Source organism: Oncorhynchus keta, chromosome 27 (genome assembly GCF_023373465.1).
Source record: "Oncorhynchus keta strain PuntledgeMale-10-30-2019 chromosome 27, Oket_V2, whole genome shotgun sequence".
In the NCBI taxonomy this organism is placed as follows: domain Eukaryota; kingdom Metazoa; phylum Chordata; class Actinopteri; order Salmoniformes; family Salmonidae; genus Oncorhynchus; species Oncorhynchus keta.
Window position 1 is genome coordinate 40518455 of NC_068447.1, and position 18637 is coordinate 40537091.

At 40.6% G+C, this 18637-nt stretch overlaps 2 protein-coding genes across 2 annotated transcripts; one reads left to right on the plus strand and one right to left on the minus strand.

Moving 5' to 3' along the window:
- Window positions 1-161: 161 nt before the first annotated feature.
- On the minus strand, window positions 162-7024 carry LOC118360031 (V-type proton ATPase subunit S1). The gene is made up of 10 exons (XM_035739077.2): window positions 6817-7024; window positions 6399-6525; window positions 5374-5448; window positions 4775-4968; window positions 4612-4649; window positions 4381-4466; window positions 3934-4178; window positions 3123-3176; window positions 2382-2613; window positions 162-2247 (listed from the first exon to the last, which is right to left on the minus strand). Exons 1-10 carry the CDS (start codon window positions 6939-6941, stop codon window positions 2032-2034), a joined length of 1392 nt encoding a protein of 463 aa, XP_035594970.1. The 5' UTR covers window positions 6942-7024; the 3' UTR covers window positions 162-2031.
- A 1100-nt stretch (window positions 7025-8124) lies between these two features.
- On the plus strand, window positions 8125-18630 carry LOC118360032 (rab GDP dissociation inhibitor alpha). The gene is made up of 11 exons (XM_035739078.2): window positions 8125-8416; window positions 9338-9445; window positions 9686-9785; window positions 12498-12632; window positions 12778-12976; window positions 13174-13305; window positions 13514-13613; window positions 13790-13961; window positions 14186-14330; window positions 15236-15290; window positions 15413-18630. Exons 1-11 carry the CDS (start codon window positions 8372-8374, stop codon window positions 15563-15565), a joined length of 1344 nt encoding a protein of 447 aa, XP_035594971.1. The 5' UTR covers window positions 8125-8371; the 3' UTR covers window positions 15566-18630.
- The last annotated feature ends 7 nt before the right edge of the window (window positions 18631-18637 follow it).

Here is an 18637-nt window from a genome sequence, read left to right on the forward strand (position 1 = left end):
ATGGCTACTCTATTCTCCACTTTCAACGAATGACGTGTTTACTTTACTTTTGCAATTTAATAATGTGACCATAATGCAATATTCATGTGATAATTATAATCAAACATATGTTATTTGGAGGCAATGTTTGGACCAGACAAATAAAAAAACGGTTACACCTGTTTAAGCCAAGTTTGTGGGACATTTTAAACTACCAAAGCAGCTTTTTTTTTATCTCAATATCAAATCATTTCTAGCTAACAATTAAATACCTTACTGTGATTGTTTTCAATATAAATTGTCAAAAATAATAAAAATATATATTCTTAGCAAAGAGCAATTTCTCAAGCAAGAATTTTGCTAGGACTGTCTGGGAATGTTCTGAGTGGGAGGGGAAAACTGAAAACTAGCTGTTATTGGCAGAGAGGTTTGGAACTCCATTAACCAATGATGGTGATGACATCAAGCAGGCCAAAACTCCATCCCACCAAAACAGGCTGAAATTTCAGGCAGTCTTTTCAAGCACCTCTTACACTAAAAAGGCATGTATTATTCCAACCTCATAGTGGATATATACATAAAAAACAGGAAAAACACTTGACTCTACTGGGCCTTTTGACTCTACTGATAGTGTTTAAGAGGGACATTTTCTATTCTTAATAAATTACATGAGTTGCTTCAAGATGGCAAAGCATTGGATTTGAGTATACATTTGGTACTGTATGTGTAGGGGCATGAGGGTCCCTGATAGTTTTGACATTTCATGTAATTTCAGCATAACTTTACACTTATCAATAATAATAAAAAACAGGCCAGCATTGTTGTGTATGGTTGCATTGTTGTCTTTTTTGGAACAAAGTTATACAAAACAATTTGCACAGCATTCTGTGATCTCCAATTCATCCCACTGGCATTCCCAACAGCAATATTTAGGGTAGGGCTTTGTCAATAGCATAAGTCTGCACACATACGTTCAACTTCATATGTACATGCAATTCTTTCATTATTATTGTTATCTTTTTAAATTACACAGCTGAGAAACTAACAAAGCAAGTGAAATACATCTAAATCAGTCCCACAACATGCTGCAATCACATTAATTAAATTGGCAACAAAAGCTTCTCTCTGACAATTAGCAGTATTACTTGTACAAACAAACCCCTTAATTGGCACTCATTGAAACATGCGTGATCTGAGAATTTATCAAGGCGAAAGAGAAGTATAGACAGTACATCATGCAGTTTCCTTTGGGCAAGTGCAGATGAGAGGCTATGGAATGTACCGCATTGCAAGATAAAAGGGTAACACAGACATAGAAACACATGGATGGTGTCAGGGGAACACAGGCCGTGTCAGGGGAAGGCCCTAAAAATTGTCCGACTCCAGCTACCCAAGTCATAGACTGTTCTCTCTGCTACAGCACGGCAAGCGTTACTGATGTACCACGTTTGGAACCAACAGCTACCTGGCCTATCTGCATTGACCCTTTTTGCACTAACTCATGACTGATCACATAAGATGCTGCTAATGTTGATTATCTATCCTGTTGCCTAGTCATTTTATCCCTACCTATATGTACATATTTACTTAATACTCCTGCTTATCTACTCAGTACTGGTACCCAAGTTATCTTTACTTGCTGTGTATTTATTCCGTTATTATTTCTCTCTGCATTGTTGGGAAGGGCCCATAAGAAAGCATTTCACTGTTAGTCTCTACCTGTTGTTTACAGACCATGTGACAAATACAACATGATTTGACAAATGCTAAGAGGATGGGAATGCTCAATGCTGACAATCAGAGAACAGGGTGGAGGTGGCTAAAATAAGTAAGCAAATGACAATAGAACATATCGAATAACTCATGAGCAAATCAATGTGGAGGGAACATAAGTTAGGGGAGTGAAGGGGTTAGCCTGGTTCCAGATCTCTTTGTGTCATCTTGCCAACTCACATTGTCACATGGTCAATGTCACACGACAATGACCATAGGGGTAGGCAAGACAGCACAAACGGATCTGGGACCGGGCTCAAGGGCGTTCTCTTGTCTTCATTACTCCGACTGAGGCACTGAGATTGAGGGGCCTTTAGGGTCGTCAAAGCGGTCCATGGAGCGTAGCTGCATGATCATGTGCATGCCGTAGGTGAGGATTAGCAGCATCAGCAGAGAGGTGATCAGGCCCATCCAGATCCCTGGTGTGAAGAAGCCAGCACAGTCACTGGCATAGGAGAAATCTGTTGTCCTGTTCAGTATACTGAAGCCTTGGATCTAGATGGGGAATGGAGGGAATAAGCCAAATGAGTAACAAGGAATTAGAGAGTAAAGACTGAACACTTTTTGTTCAATGAACCCTCTAGAACACTGCTTATTGAAAGGCGCTTTCTTGCATCATGCATCAGTACCTGGAAGTCAGTGAAGAGAATCCTCCACTGGGTAGCATTCGGAGTGCGGGGCACAAGCAGTGCATTACGGAAGTTGTTGACATTCTGGCAGTGGAAGGAGTACTCTGCGGGGGCGTAGATGCCCCGGCTGCCATTGTAGATGGCTGTATCGGCATTGAATAGCAGTTCCACTGTGTCCAGGGTGAACCAGTTCCGTGCAGACACGGGGTAGCGCCGCTGGCTCATGGAGAAGCTAGAGAAGATGAGACTTGGTGAGGGTCATGCTTTAATTAAGCAATAAGGCCCGAGGGGGTGTGGTATATGGACAATATACCACGGCTAAGGGCTGTTCTTATGCACAACACGAGGGCAGAGTGCCTGGATACAGCCCGTAGCCGTGGTATATTAGCAATATACCACAAACCTTGAGGTGCCTTATTGCTATTATAAACTGGCCAATTAGAGCAGTAAAAATGAATGATTTGTCATTCCCGTGGTATACAGTCTGATATACCACGGCTTTCAGCCAATCAGCATTCAGGGCTCAAACCCCCTAGTTATGACACATTTAATGTGTGTAACCTCATGCTTAATATAGGAGTGAGAATGTACAGGAATTCATTGTTTATACATTGGACAGATCGATACATGCAAGAGCAAGGTGGTGCATTTTCATAGGAACTGATGCTCTGCACTTTGGTGTAATTTTTTATAATACTTGTTTTGCGTATTATCGTGATATAACTACATTATAATACTTACATGAGACGGAAGAGATTGTATGTTGGAACAGAACTTCCATAATCAAGGACAAGCCTGAGAAAGACGAGCACACGTTGTATACAAAACATCCGCCATTATTGCATAGTGTAATAGTAATAATGTCACAAATAAACAAATCCCAATTTATTAAATCAACACACAATTGGGTAATGTGATAGTGCTAAGAGATGTAACACTTGTACCATAAGACACTAATCAACAGTGGGACTATACTTTGTATAGTACCAGTCAAAAGTTTGGACACCTACTCATTCCTGGGTTTTACTTTATTTGGACTATTTTCTACATTGTAGAATAATAATGAAGACATCAAAACTATGAAATAACAAATCTATGAAGTAACCAAAAAAAGCGTTCAATCAAAATATATTTTATATTTGAGATTCTTCAAAGTAGCCACCCTTTACCTTGATGACAGCTTTGCACACTCTTGGCATTCTCTCAACCAGCTTCACCTGGAATGCTTTCCCAACAGTCTTGAAGGAGTTCCCATATATGCCGAGCACTTGTTGGCTGGTTTTTCTTTACTCTGCGGTCCAACTCATCCCAAACCATCTCAATTGGGTTGAGATTGGGTGATTGTGGAGACCCGGTTTACTTTATTGGTTAGTACATGATTCCATATGTGTTATTTCATAGTTTTGATGTCTTCACTATTATTCTACAATGTAGAAAATAGTACAAATAAAGAAAAAGCCTTGAATGAATAGGTGTGTCCAAACTCTTGACTGGTACAGTAGTACATAACAACAAGTGTCATGTCATAGTAAAAAGAGAGTATGAAGCTCACCGTGAATTTGTTTCATTACAGAAGGACCCAGCCGTGCTCACAGAGCCACCGGGAGCAAAGGTCAATGGGCCGAGGTCAATCCATTCCAGGTTATTAAAGCTGACGTTGAGATTCTGGGCCCAGAGCATGATGCAAGGGCCACTAGTAGTGTTAAACATCAAAGGAGGTTTGACCTCATCAACAACCGCCTGCAGCAAGGACCGGCCCATAGAAGACTGGCCAACCATGGATGGCTCCTCAATCACCTAGGGAACAAGAAGGTAAGTAGAACACAACGTAAAAAAAAAAAAAAAAACATTATTGATAAGGCGAGTAGAACATAAAAGAACACCACATCACTTTATTTTAAGTCAGGTGAGTGAACAGTAGAAACTACAATGCTGAAAACCTGCTTATACACATCATGTAGATTAGAAGCATATGTTTGATTATTTTAAAGTTACTTACTCGTGAGGGCTTGAGTCCAGTGTAAATAGCAGTGTAGGGAACACCCTGGGCTTTCATGATGCTCAGAACTTTACCAATGACCTCATCTAAGCAGATAGGAAAATGCACCACTCAAACATACTGTATGACACATTGAGTCACAGAAATAAGTAGTTATTGAATACATAAATACCAATATATAAAACAACAGGATTTGGACAAGAACAATAAATGGTCAAAACTTCAACTTACCATTGCTACGCAGGACTTCCTTACAGGACAGATAAGCACTGTAACATAAACAAAGAGCATGAATATACAATACATGCTTAAGTTACTGTACGATAGTGAATCAATCATATAGTATTTTTCCCAAAACACTGGACTCTAGAAATATTTGGTTGAATTGTATTACCCAGTAGAATAGGGCAGGATGATAAGCAGCAGAGTGTTGTCTGATGCATTGAGTCTGAGATGCGCCAGTGTGTCTGGGTCTACGCTGAGTGGGGAGACACCCAGCTTTTCCTGTAGCAGACCTGGGACTGCACTAGCACCAAGCCATGACAGGGCAGGCAGCACCAATGGTGAAGAGGAAGACTGTAATGCAGACTGGGAGAGAGAAAGGTCAAAGTTAGCTATCAACCTACATCTGGGTCTGAATGTATAAAGTGTCTCAAAGTAGCGCTGCTGATGTAGGATTAGATCCCCACTGTCATTGTGATCTAAAACCTCTCCTCTGAGACCCCCCAGCGGTTCCCTGTATGATCTATTCCAGAGCCAGCACACCTGATTTAGCTTGTCAACTAATCATCAAGCCATTGAATAGGTGAATCAGGTGAGCTAGTTCAGGGCTACAACAAAATTGTGAAACGTCTGGGGGTCCCAGAATAGAGGTTTGAGAACCACTGATCATACATCACCACTCCAACACTGAGATGACACTTTATGAATATGGGCACTGATCATATTAGGATCCCAATACCCAGCCTCACCTCAAAAGGATAGAATACTTACCTCCAGGTTGGGAAAGGCACTCTCATGATTGTTTCCAAAAACACCCCCATACCTTGTGAAGTCATCTTTGCTCAGCTATGTTAAAAAACAAAACGCATATCAACGTCAGTGTCACCTGCTTCAGAGTTTGAGATTCATTAAAAACAGTACAATATAAAAAGCTAAAACCGTTGAGCATAGTATCATTATTACTACATATCTAAAAACGGGATGGTCTGAGAATGGGAAGTAGTAAAGGGGAAGTGGTGCTGTGGCGCATTGTCACACCAGAATGAGAAACACCAGGCCAGGGCATCACGGGCTTCATTGCATTTCCATACAGGATTCACCCGTGTTTTACCCAAAAGGCACAGACTTTTCTGTTTCCATCTACGTGGGCTGGCACCCGTGCTCACGGGGCCATGGCTCCGGCAGACCTGCTCTCACTTCTGGCCAAAGACTGTCCCCTGGTACTTTTCAGCTGACATTTACATAACACTTTTTTTTACATTACATAACAAGCTAACTGTGAACAATAGCTAACGGAACTCTTTTACAAGTCCTCACAGTCAGCCCTAGCTATGGAAACAATTTCCCTAGTATACACTAGTGTCTACCTCTATCACTCCAGTGTCCCTGCAGATTGTAAATATGCTACAGGAATGTACTGACCCCGTATATAGTACACTTACTTTCTCATGTTCTTCTTATTTCTATTTATCGTGTGTCTTTTTTCTACCTTATGTTATGTTTAGTATTGTATTTTTATTGATTACTGCATTGTTTGGTTTAGAGCTAACCAGAAAGGCATTTCACGGTACTTGTGCACGTGACATTAAAACAACTAATTACAGTTAAAAAGCATACTGCACTTTAGCTGGCCTAGCTCTGCACTACTGCTCTCTAAAGCACAGTACAGTAGGTTATTGAAATTTGACATTACATACTAACACTGGCATTGATCAGGCTTCAAATAGTATTTGCCAAGTAGTAGACCATTTTTCATGGTACAACTGAATACAATTATGATTTATCTCAGGCCTGACCTTGTCCTGTAGGAAGAGAAGCACGTTGTGTGGGGCAGACCCCAGAGCAGAATTTAGGTAGGACACCAGCTGGTCATTAGATATTATGTGACCAGCAGCTGGAGATGCCATGGGTGGCAAGGTGTACCTGGAAATATGAACAAAATAGTTTTATATCAATAGAATAACAAGACATCTAACTACTACAGTTGGACATAAATCAACAACCAACATGGCAATGATTAGAAATACCTAATAAAGATCCACTTTTTTAAGAAAGGACAAATGCATTTACCCTGATAACGTCATACGTCTTGTAAAACTGAATATAGCTACAAGGCTAGCTAGCAATCCAGCTGGAATGGTTAGTTTAGCATGCTAGCTAAACTAGCACAGTGTTTAAAATCCCTTCGCTTTCAAACTAATAATACATATTTACCCTTCACTGGACCACATTACAAGTGGTACTTGACTGCTGCAATGTCCAGTAGATAACATGGCAAATAAAAGAGCAATAAAGGCCATGATAGTACGCAATTTACTTAACGACTCAGATCCTGCCATGGTAGGTTTTCTTTTCCGTAAAGTCCAAGTCACGTGGGGTAAATCAGCTGACTGTCATGGGAGTCGATGGAACACTTCCTTCTCACGCAGCCTGCCTTGACCCATCTTTTCACAAAGACCACATTGAGCTTTGATCAATTATTTACAGCGAATGGGAAATAATAACTCAATTCAACGTTAACCGTTTTCGGGGCCAAGCAATGTCACAAGTTGCAATATGCAAAGACATTTGTTTTTTTTACCAATAAAGCCCGATTTCTTGTGGCAATTTATTTAGCACCACAATTCGATAAAGATCTGTAACATTATGGAATCTCATTAGGTTATGGTTAGTTTATTTAAGTCGTAGCAGATGTATAGGCCTGTGATTGTATCAACTGTCTATCTGTGAACACCTGACAAAGTAATTGCAAGACTGTTTATGTCTAATCTCAGAATATTGGTGAATATGATATGGGACTTTCAAAGTTAAACGGGCGCTATATTGTCCGAGAAACCTTTTGCGCTCTCCGTGGTCCTGAAACTTGAACCTGAGTGGCCTGTCAGAACGGGTTAAACGTTCCAACAATTAACCTGGCATCGGTCCATGGTGCAGATATGGGTGACAGCTATCGTGCGCATGTTTCCGGCCATCATTTTCGGTCCATACAATGGAATAGGCCATATAGTAGGCTATACATACACAGGCTAGGCAGTTGGACGTTTTCAGGCGTGTCTAATCTTGAGGATATAGTCTATAGGGCTAAAATTAATGGCTTTTATATGCCACCCAAATCAGGTTGATGAACGATTAATAGGCTACACAAAGTAGCCAACACAATGCCTAAATAAGCAAGATGAATGTTATGTAACACTTCGCACAGCTGATGTTATACACAGGCTAAATACATAACTATTTTCATAGTCTCTCTGAGCTTTTTCATAACAGCAGTGTTGGCGGAGGAATACCAGTGCATCCGCAATTGCTGCACTACTTCAATGAAAAAAGGACTGAATGGGGAAATAAAAATTAAAAGTCTAATCAGTCAAAAGAAGATAATTGAAACATGTTAAACCTCCGGGAACATCATAGCATATTTATGAATACGCAAGCCTTTAATAGCATAAGTATTTAATCTTGAGTGTAGTGTGAGGAGCAGACGCAAGGGATGTGCACTACTTTCCGACGCGAAGGTATCGTTGCTGTTCCACAGCGTTCCACGGTTAGGGCCATTTTTGGTAGTTCTCGCCGGTGACAGTGTGTGGACCAGATTCCACTTATCAATAAAACTGTTTATAAATAAATAAATACAAACTTAAAACGGCATACACTTGCCCAAAAGAAACGGAGATAAATTGCGTTCGTTCTTCCACTGGGTTTCTTTTCCTGTCAATTTCCCTGAAATTTCACAAGGCAAAAGAGGGCGAGACAGGAGAGACGGTGATACAACATGGATGAGGAATATGACGTGATCGTTTTGGGAACCGGACTCACAGTAAGTGCTTCATATTAGGGCTTGACTTGGTGATGTTGCATACTAAATTTAACATTTATGAAGTTTGCCTATGTTCCATTATTCATCCAATAATGCAATGGATCAGAGCAACTGCGTCCATGGCTGACTTTAAGGAAATGTGATGATAAATAGCATATCTGCACAAAAGCTGATAAGATATCTTTCAATAATAAATAAAACGATATAGCTAGGCTATTTATTTGGATACATTTGTGTTGTCAATGCATTCTTCATTCGTTGTGCAGCATCTTTAGGCGTAACCCCTGTGTGATGGTGTAGTGGGCCTTCATTGAACAGTATTTGAGCAGGCCTGAGAACGGTTTTCATTAATAGAACCTCTCCGAAGAACTGTATAAGGTGTCGCCTGTTATCGCACAATGTGTACCGACTTTACAATGACAAAGCCGAGATCTTACGATGGATGTACAATGTCATATTTTTTATTTATTTTTGTTTAGACAAGTTAATGATATAGCCTGAGTGAATATGAACAATATAATAGTCAGTACATATGCAAAGAGAGCACAAGTTTATGTTCTTTATTTACATTACAATGATTTGTTTTTATGAGTAGGATTATTACTATTATTCTTATGGATGAGACATCCGCTCATGTGTGCACACATCTTGTCCCTCCCTCCTACACCCCTCCTTTATCTCACTACTTCCTCTCTGTCTCTCTCTCTCTCTCTCTCACACACACACACACACACACACACACACACACACACACACACACACACACACACACACACACACACACACACACACACACACACACACACACATCTTCTTTCTCACTCTTTCTATCTCTCTCTCTCACACACAAACACACACACACACACAATTGCTTTTTCAATATGAATGTTGATTCATATTTTGCTTTTCATTTTGTTTAAGGAATGCATCCTCTCTGGGATCATGTCTGTGAATGGAAAGAAAGTGCTGCACATGGACAGGAACCCCTACTATGGAGGTGAAAGCTCCTCCATCACCCCTCTGGAAGAGGTAAGGGCAGGAAACATTGTGGATCTAATGGTCATCACTTTATGTGTTAATATCTATTCAAATATTCAATCATATTTCATGTATTCCAATGTTTCACTCAACCCTCCATTGTCTATGTCAAATACTTATTCTCTTGTACTTTACTTTTATTTCTGCCCCCAGGTTAATAGTTTGCAATTTGTTAGAAAAATAATAGTCTTCATTGATGTTTTCACTCAAGCATATATTTTCCTTCCATAGCTGTACAAGCGCTTTGAGCTGCCTGACAGCCCTCCAGAGTCTATGGGTCGTGGAAGAGACTGGAATGTGGACCTCATCCCCAAATTTCTAATGGCCAATGGTCAGTTGTGGGATTTGTTTTTAGTTTACACATGAGAGAGAGAGATACCATTTAAACCATTAAATTCATGAATATTACCATTAGCAAAACCAACCAGTACACCAACAGCCTCAATCATGACTCCTGTTGCTCACTACAAGGCAGGGATCATTAAATAGATTCAGGCCGGGGGGCGATTTTTTTCTTCAGCGGATGGTTAGGGGGCTAGACTTTGGAACAGATTTCCAAAATTAAAGTCACATGGAGCTGATTTGATGGTGTTTTGAGAGTCTTTCATGTCCAACAATAATATAAACAAATTATATATATATATACACAAAAGTTATGTATACCAGTCAAAAGTTTGGACACACCTACTCATTCAAGGGTTTTTCTTTATTTTTACTATTTTCTACATTGTAGAATAATATTGAAGACATCAAAACTATGAAATAACACATATGGAATCACGTAGTAACCAAAAAGGTGTTAAACAAATCAAAATGTATTTTATATTTGAGATTCTTCAAATACCCACCCTTTGCATTGATGACAGGTTTGCACACTCTTGGCATTCTCTCAACCAGCTTCACCTGGAATGCTTTTCCAACCGTCTTGAATGAGTTCCCACATTTGCTGAGCACTTGTTGGATGCTTGTTGGATGCTTTTCCGGATGCATCAACTGATGCAGCACTCCATCACTCTCCTTCTTGGTCAAATAGCCCTTACACAGCCTGGAGGTGTGTTTTGGGTCATTGTCCTGTTGAAAAACAAATGATAGTCCCACTAAGCGCAAACCAGATGGGATGCATATCACTGCAGAATGCTGTGGTAGCCATGCTGGTTATGTATGTCTTGAATTCTAAATAAATCACTGACAGTGTCACCATCAAAGCATCACACATCCTCCTCCATGTTTCACGGTGGGAACCACACATGCAGAGATCATCTGTTCACCTACTCTGCGTCTCACAACGATACGTTGGTTGGAACCGCCGGGAGGCTGGTATCTAGTCAGAATTCTTCTGTCCAGTGTCTGTGTTCTTTTGTCCATCTTAATCTTTTCTTTTTATTGGCCAGTCTGAGATATGACATTTACTTTGTAACTCTGCCTAGAAGGCCAGCATCCCGGAGTCGCCTCTTCACTATTGACGTTGAGACTGGTGTTTTGCGGGTACTATTTAACGAAGCTGCCAGTTGAGGACTTGTGAGGCGTCTGTTTCTCAAACTAGATACTCTAATGTCCTCTTGCTCAGTTGTGCACAGGGGCCTCCCACTTCTCTTTCTATTCTGGTTAGAGCCAGTTTGTGTTGTTCTGTGAAGGGAGTAGTACACAGTGTTGTACAAGATCTTCAGTTTCTTGGCAATTTCTTGCATGGAATAGACTTCATTTCTCAGTACATGAATAGACTGACGAGTTTCAGAAGAAAGTACTTTGTTTCTGGTCAATTTGAGCCTGTAATCGAACCCACAAATGCTGATGCTCCAGATACTCAACTAGTCTAAATATGGCTAGTTGTCTTGCTTCTTTAATCAGAAACAACAGTTTCCAGCTGTGCTATCATAATTGCAAAAGGGTTTTCTAATGATCAATTAACCTTTTAAAATTATAAACTTGGATTAGCTAACACAACGTGCCATTGGAACACAGGAGTGATGGTTGCTGATAATGGGCCTTTGTACGCCTATGTAGATATTCCATTAAAAATCAGCCGTTACCAGCTACAATAGTCATTTACAACATTAACAATGTCTACACTGTATTTCTGATCAATTTGATGTTATTTTAATGGACAAAAAGTGTACCTTTCTTTCAAAAACAAGGACATTTCTAAGTGACCCCAAACTTTGGAACGGTAGTGTGTATATATATATATATATATATATATATATATATATATATATATATATATATATATATATATATATATATATATGCACATTATATATATATATATTTATTTTATTTTTTCTTCTCAGAAAACTTTGGGGCCAAATCAAAATCTAACGCCAGTTGGGGAACCCTGTTACAGGGTGACCAGACGTCCCCAATTTCTGGGGATAGTCCCCGATTTTGGTGTCCTCTCCCCAGCTAGAGCTGTGTCTGGAAATGTCCCAGATTAGCCCTCAGAATAACACAACTCTGAAGTTATATTGAGGCTGATTTTTCAATAATCAAAAGGTGTATCCAATCAGGCATGCATGTGAAAAATGTTGCCTGTCCCTGCAACAAACTTTTTTGCTCCTGCAGCTTTGCCTTGGACCTCATGAGAATATTTGATAAGTGATACATTGTAACCATCACATGGACAACCATGGTCATGGCAACAAAAAAAAGAAGCAAAGGCTACCAAACTTGGATGATTCTAAAATGACTAGATAGGCTAAGATTAAGGAAACTGTCGAGGGATAATCCGTGTTATAATCTGTGTTATAACTAATAAAACTATTTGAAAGGCCTATAGCGAAAAGTGATAGTCAAATATAGTTCCATACAAACCCCAAAATTGTTCTGCTTAGCCCCCCTCATTTCCAAATATGGTCACCTTAGCTACTAGCCTTAGCTACTAGCCTTACTCACCATACCCATATGCAGACCGTCACCACATCATAGGGATAAGACGGGAGATGTCAATCTTCATCTCCATCGTGCCTGTTGATGAAACACGGTGAAATCTTGGAGTAATTAAATGAAGACCACCCTTTCTTGTCTGTGAATCCAATAAAAACAGGTCAGCTTGTGAAGATGCTGCTATACACCGAGGTGACAAGATACCTGGACTTCAAAGTAGTGGAGGGTAGTTTTGTGTACAAGGGAGGAAAAATCTACAAAGTGCCCTCAACTGAGACTGAGGCACTAGCTTCAAGTAAGTTTCAATGTGCTATAGATTGTGATGTGTGTTCACTATATGTACTACAAAATATGTGATATTAGATTTGTGCTCTTTAATTAGTATTGTTCTGCTTTGTACAGTATAGTATATTATTTCTTTGTCTTCACTACTTGTCCAGATCTTATGGGTATGTTTGAGAAGAGAAGGTTCCGGAAATTCTTAGTGTTTGTGGCTAACTTTGACGAGAACGACCCTAAGACCTTCGAGGGCGTCGACCCCAAAGTCACCACCATGAAAGATGTGTACAAGAAGTTTGACCTGGGTCAGGATGTCATCGACTTCACTGGCCACGCCCTGGCCCTCTACAGGACAGACGAGTAAGAGTACTTAAATCTATTACTAATCACTAATCTCCTAATAAGATGAGGCACTATCATCCCTATCAGGAAGTAAACTGACATTCCAATTCAACATTTATGCATTGGAATTTCAGTTTACTTCTTGAATTTAAATGGAATTGACCCCAACCCTGACTCTTATTGATCATGTGGCTCTCTCTATCCCCCAACTCTAGCTACCTTGATGTGCCCTGTTTGGAGACCATCAACCGCATCAAGCTGTACAGTGAATCCCTGGCCCGATATGGGAAGAGCCCCTACCTGTACCCCCTCTATGGCCTTGGGGAGCTGCCTCAAGGATTCGCCAGGTCTGTGTGTAAAATGTGTAATCCCTAAATCCTTATGGCCTGTCTTTAGTTAGACAAAGCTCTCCATGTTGAATTCTGATCACTGTCACAGGATAAAATGATCTAACTGACTAAATTGTAAATGTAAAATGTCTTCAATAGTGTAGAGTATTTTTGCCAAATTTGATAATATAGTATAAATCATAGTCTCTCTCTCATACATTTTTAGGTTAAGTGCAATTTATGGAGGAACCTACATGCTCAACAAACCAGTGGAGGAGATAGTAATGGAGGATGGCCATGTGGTGGGAGTGAAGTCTGAGGGAGAGGTAAAATCGCAATTGAATCCGTTTGATAAAATCACAATCTCTTGACTATATAGTAAAGTGGTCAAGACTGTTGATAATACACTGAGGGAAACATATACAATTGGTAGAAGAGGGAAAATACATTATGTGAATATATTCGATTGACATTGTCTTCTATATTGTCCCTCCCCTGTCAGGTGGCTCGGTGCAAACAGCTGATCTGTGATCCCAGCTACATCCAGGACCGAGTGCGTAAGGCAGGTCAGGTGATCAGGGTCATCTGTATCCTCAGCCACCCCATCAAGAACACCAACGACGCCAACTCCTGTCAGATCATCATCCCTCAGAACCAGGTCAACCGCAAGTCAGGTGAGGAGTGGACCAAGTACAGGTTTACTAAGATGGGATGTTTCTGACTTCCTTTTGTCATGATGTAGAGATTTTCTCTCTAACAGTAAGTTTACCTCACAGAGACGATAATAAACACAGTTTTTGTAGAGGGGAAAAAGAGAGGAAAAGAGAGTTGGAGAGAGGAATGTCCAATTGTAAAATCTGAATTGAATACTCAATGTTCTAACGCGTGTTCTCTCCAGACATCTACGTGTGTATGATCTCCTACGCCCACAACGTGGCGGCCCAGGGAAAGTACATCGCCATCGTCAGCACCACCGTGGAGACCAGTGAACCTGAGGCTGAGATAGAACCTGCTCTGGAGCTGCTGGAGCCCATTGACCAGAAGTACGTTTCTTCTCCCTCTTCTTCTACCCTTCTCCCTCTTCTTCTACCCTTCTCCCTCTTCTTCTACTCTTCTCCCTCTTCTTCTACTCTTCTCCCTCTTCTACTCTTCTCCCTCTTCTTCTATTCTTCTCCCTCTTCTTCTACTCTTCTCCCTCTTCTTCTACTCTTCTCCCTCTTCTACTCTTCTCCCTCTTCTTCTACTCTTCTCCCTATTCTTCTACGGTTCTCCATATTCTTCTACGGTTCTCCCTCTTCTTCTACTGTTCTCCCTCTTCTTCTACAGTTCTCCCTCTTCTCCCTCTTCTTCTCCCTCTTCTTCTACTTTCTCCCTCTTCTACTCTTCTCCCTCTTCTTCTACTCTTCTCCCTCTTCTATTTCTCCCTCTTCTACTCTTCTCCCTCTTCTTCTACTCTTCTCCTCTTCTTCTACCTCTTCTACTCTTCTCCCTCTTCTTCTACTTTCCCTCTTCTACTCTTCTTCTACTCTTCTCCCTCTTCTTCTACTCTTCTCCCTCTTCTACTCTTCTCCCTCTTCTTCTACTCTTCTCCCTATTCTTCTACCGTTCTCCCTCTTCTTCTACCGTTCTCCCTCTTCTTCTACGGTTCTCCCTCTTCTTCTACAGTTCTCCCTCTTCTTCTATGGTTCTCTCTCTTCTTCTACCCTTCCCCCCCTCTTCTTCTACTCTTCTCCCTCTTCTTCTACTCTTCTCCCTCTTCTTCTACTCTTCTCCCTCTTCTTCTACTCTTCTCCCTCTTCTTCTACTCTTCTCCCTCTACTCTGATTGTCTTGTATTGTCCAAAACTGTCTCAGCTCGTACAATGTGTGCTATCACAAATTAATGAAATGAATAGCAGTAAGGACGTTTTTGTGAAATAATAACTGATGTCTCCCCTCTTTATCTGCAGGTTTGTGTCCCTCAGTGACCTCTATGAGCCCACTGATGACGGTACTGAGAGCCAGGTGAGTCAAATACATCTAGATATACACTACCTTCTATATTTCTATATGACTATTTATGAGACATGTTTTAGGACAAGGCATTGGAGTGAAAGAAAACCTGTGGGATTTTGTGTCTCATTCAGATATTCGCCTCGTCAGCCTACGACGCCACCACTCACTTCGAGACCACCTGCAACGACATCAAGGACATCTACAAGCGTATGACAGGCAGCGACTTTGACTTTGAGAACATGAAGCGCAAACAGAATGATGTGTTTGGGGAGGATGAGCAATGAGGAGGGAGGAGCATCAGGGAAAGGGAGAGGCGGAGAGAGGAGTGAGAAGGGGTTTTTAAATAGAAAAGAGGCCATATCATAGAGGGTAGGACGGTACAAAGATAGGGCTAGGGTACTGTAGGGGTAGTGTATTAAGCTGGGTACTGTATTTGGGAGATAGTGGGGGAGTCGGAATAAGTGAAGGTTCTAGGTAATGGGTGGTGATGGATCTAGGGAGTTCTAGGGGGTTCTAGGTTCTGTGTGTGTGGTTCTGACTCCTTTTGCTCATGTCCCTCCCTTTCCTGAGGTCTCCGTACTCAAACACATTTGAAACACTCACACACATCGTTCCAAGACTCACATTCCCTATATCTATCACTGAAATGCAGGGTTGATATGGTCTTTCATTCCATTTTTGATTATCTATAAACTACATGTCTAAAATATTATCATTAGAGGTAGACTGATTCATTGTTGTGGCAATTTCAAAGTATTTTTCTCATATCAAGGTCAATGACATTGCAAGAATGTCTGAATTCTGATGTAAAATGAATGAATGACTAACTGTAGAAAATTTGAAGTGGAAACTGTTTTTGAAAAGACAGTTTGGTCATAAATAGTGATTTGCCTCTGCTCTGGATGTCACCTCTAATCGACATGCATGCATATTTTACACATAGTAGGATTGTACATAGAACATGATGACACAGCAGCGTTCTGAAGGCTGGGCCATTCTCACACTGATCATTCCTTCCTGTCAACCCTGCTTTCACTCTCGTCTAACTTACTGGTCTGTTGCCCATCTTACTTATTTACATAGATTGCTCCTTTTTAAGCAAATATCTCTCTCGGTCAGACAAAATGTTTAAAAATGAAAAGTTATTGATATATCAATGGGCTGTTCTGTCAAACTGATAGTGCTCACTTTGCAGTGCTGTTGTGTTCCCTGCGCTAGCAGACAAGCTAACCGGTGGCTAACTGTTCTGTTGTCCCTAAAACCACGTTTTGTTTCTCTTGTCTGTTGTGTGATGTCCAAGGTACAGTTTTGAACGGTTTACGTTTGTATTTACACCATTATGAGTTTTATTTCGTTGGTGCACATTTTCACTTGCTGAAGTTATGAAGTTTACTGAATTTGAAACGGAAACATGGACGGATACTCCGAAGTGGACTTTGAGGTCAAACACTGAAAAAAGGTCAATTGTGGTGCAGAAAAGCGAGAGATTTAACTGTGAGGGTCTGTCTGGAGGTTAGGCATGTTGGTGAGGTTTTATGAGTAAGTATGGAAGAGTTTGTCATGGAATAAGAGCGTTTTAATCAAAAAAGGGAGGTCCGATCAGAGCACGACACGTTGAGATGCGAGGAAGGTGATAAGAACCAATGTAGCTCGGGAATGTCGCAGACTTGAGATCAGGAAAGTGTCACTTTTGTGTTAAAGACGGCAGACTGAACTCTCGGCTTGTCGTGAAAGGAAGCACCAGATCATGTTATGATCAAACTAACCCTGGTTGTGTATGTCACACAGAGCGACTAATTCCCTTTGAACTCCTGCCAGGCAACCTTTACAGTGGCTAGTGGAGGGAAAAACTGACACTCCCAAAATGTAAAACACTTACAGGATGCAGTATTACAAAACGTCCTGAGGCCATGGTATAAAGTGCCTCCCCAGAGTATGAACCAATATGCTTTTACTTGGTTTTAGCCTTAATTTGGGGTCTTATTCAATATGTTCGGGTTCTCTAAAAATGCGATCATTTCATTCTATTTAAAAACAATGTAATCTGCCGATTTTTCCTGTCCTCCGAGCGATAATTGATGTCAGTTGATTGACTTGATGCAGCAAATGTCCTGTGTATTTCATGACTGCTAACTGTGCACATTGTATTTCCACTAACTACTACCCACACATTATTACATAGAGATAGAATCTTTAGAATTCCAGTCCATCTATTCACATGGTATAATAACTCCAGTGGTCCTGTGGACTTGGCTGTGCTCCTACGTCAGTCTCCCCCCATTGTAGCTTCCCTTAACCGCCATTCTGTCTGAGCCTTTGGAGTTAGCGGTGTTTTTCTTCATCTATGTTTCCATGTGTGACATTGTTTTGAGGTGTGGATCAGCGGCGTGGTTACTTATTTACAGTACAGTACATATCAAATGGTGGTCGGCAAACCTTACCCTTCAAACATGATGACAGTAACACGGTGGAAGCTAGTGTGAACGATTGCCTCTCCCTTCCTGTCGGCCCTCCATAACTATATCTCTAAACGACGCCGTTATCACGAGTTCGGGGTGGCTTTATGTGTCTTATTATTATTATAATGGTCTTTTTTATTTATTTCATTTCACTTATTCAACGTGTTCTTGTGGTGGAAGGTTTAAGTGAAACGCTGACTCTGCTTCTCTGCTATTCATTTGTTATATTATCATAACGGAACTGATCTGAGAGGGATGCATATATGCAGATGCCATTGTTTTTGCTTTGTTGTCGTTCACTGTGTCATGTTTCACCTGATTTAGTGGTTATTATTAGTGTTACGTGGGTTAAGCATTATTAACAGGTCTTATAACAGGTTGGGATGGATAACGGTAGGACGATAGCAACAGTCTCTGGCCCTCGATCATCGGGTCCATTTCACGCTTTTAACCTTTCAGACACATGTCTGAAGACTGTGCACAGTTTACACTGTGTGAATTTCATTCTGGAATCATGTTATCTTGGTGATTACTGGACTAGTGTTAAGTTTACTCTGCAAGCGTATCTAGTTATATTTGAACCTTTTTCCCCTTCCTCACCACCAGATGTTGTCTTCTCTTTTTTTTCTTTTTTTTTAAACAAACGCCTACAATGTGGTTGTACTGTATTAATTTAAGAGTTTTTGCCTTTGACAAATGTTATATCGATGATATCCCTTGACATTGACGAAAACATCGGTCAGTCTGAGTAGCAGACAACTCACAGTCCTTTGTTTGATCACTAGTATGTGAACAATGCCTAATAATGTATTGTGTAACAAACAAATAAAATGAAACTATGAACGAAATGATAGAAAAAAATAATAAAAGCACATGGCAAAACCTGAAAAGTCAAAT

Bases quoted from the DNA above. Each gene is read 5' to 3' on its own strand.
- LOC118360031 (XM_035739077.2), bottom strand. From the start codon at position 6,941: ATGGCAGGATCTGAGTCGTTAAGTAAATTGCGTACTATCATGGCCTTT. The intron at 4,179-4,380 runs GTAAGTAACTTT...CTTGTTCCCTAG, and splicing joins CTGGACTCAAGCCCTCACGA to GTGATTGAGGAGCCATCCAT. The intron at 3,177-3,933 runs GTGAGCTTCATA...CGTCTTTCTCAG, and splicing joins TGTAATGAAACAAATTCACG to GCTTGTCCTTGATTATGGAA.
- LOC118360032 (XM_035739078.2), top strand. From the start codon at position 8,372: ATGGATGAGGAATATGACGTGATCGTTTTGGGAACCGGACTCACA. The intron at 13,962-14,185 runs GTGAGGAGTGGA...TGTTCTCTCCAG, and splicing joins CCAGGTCAACCGCAAGTCAG to ACATCTACGTGTGTATGATC. The intron at 14,331-15,235 runs GTACGTTTCTTC...CTTTATCTGCAG, and splicing joins CTGGAGCCCATTGACCAGAA to GTTTGTGTCCCTCAGTGACC.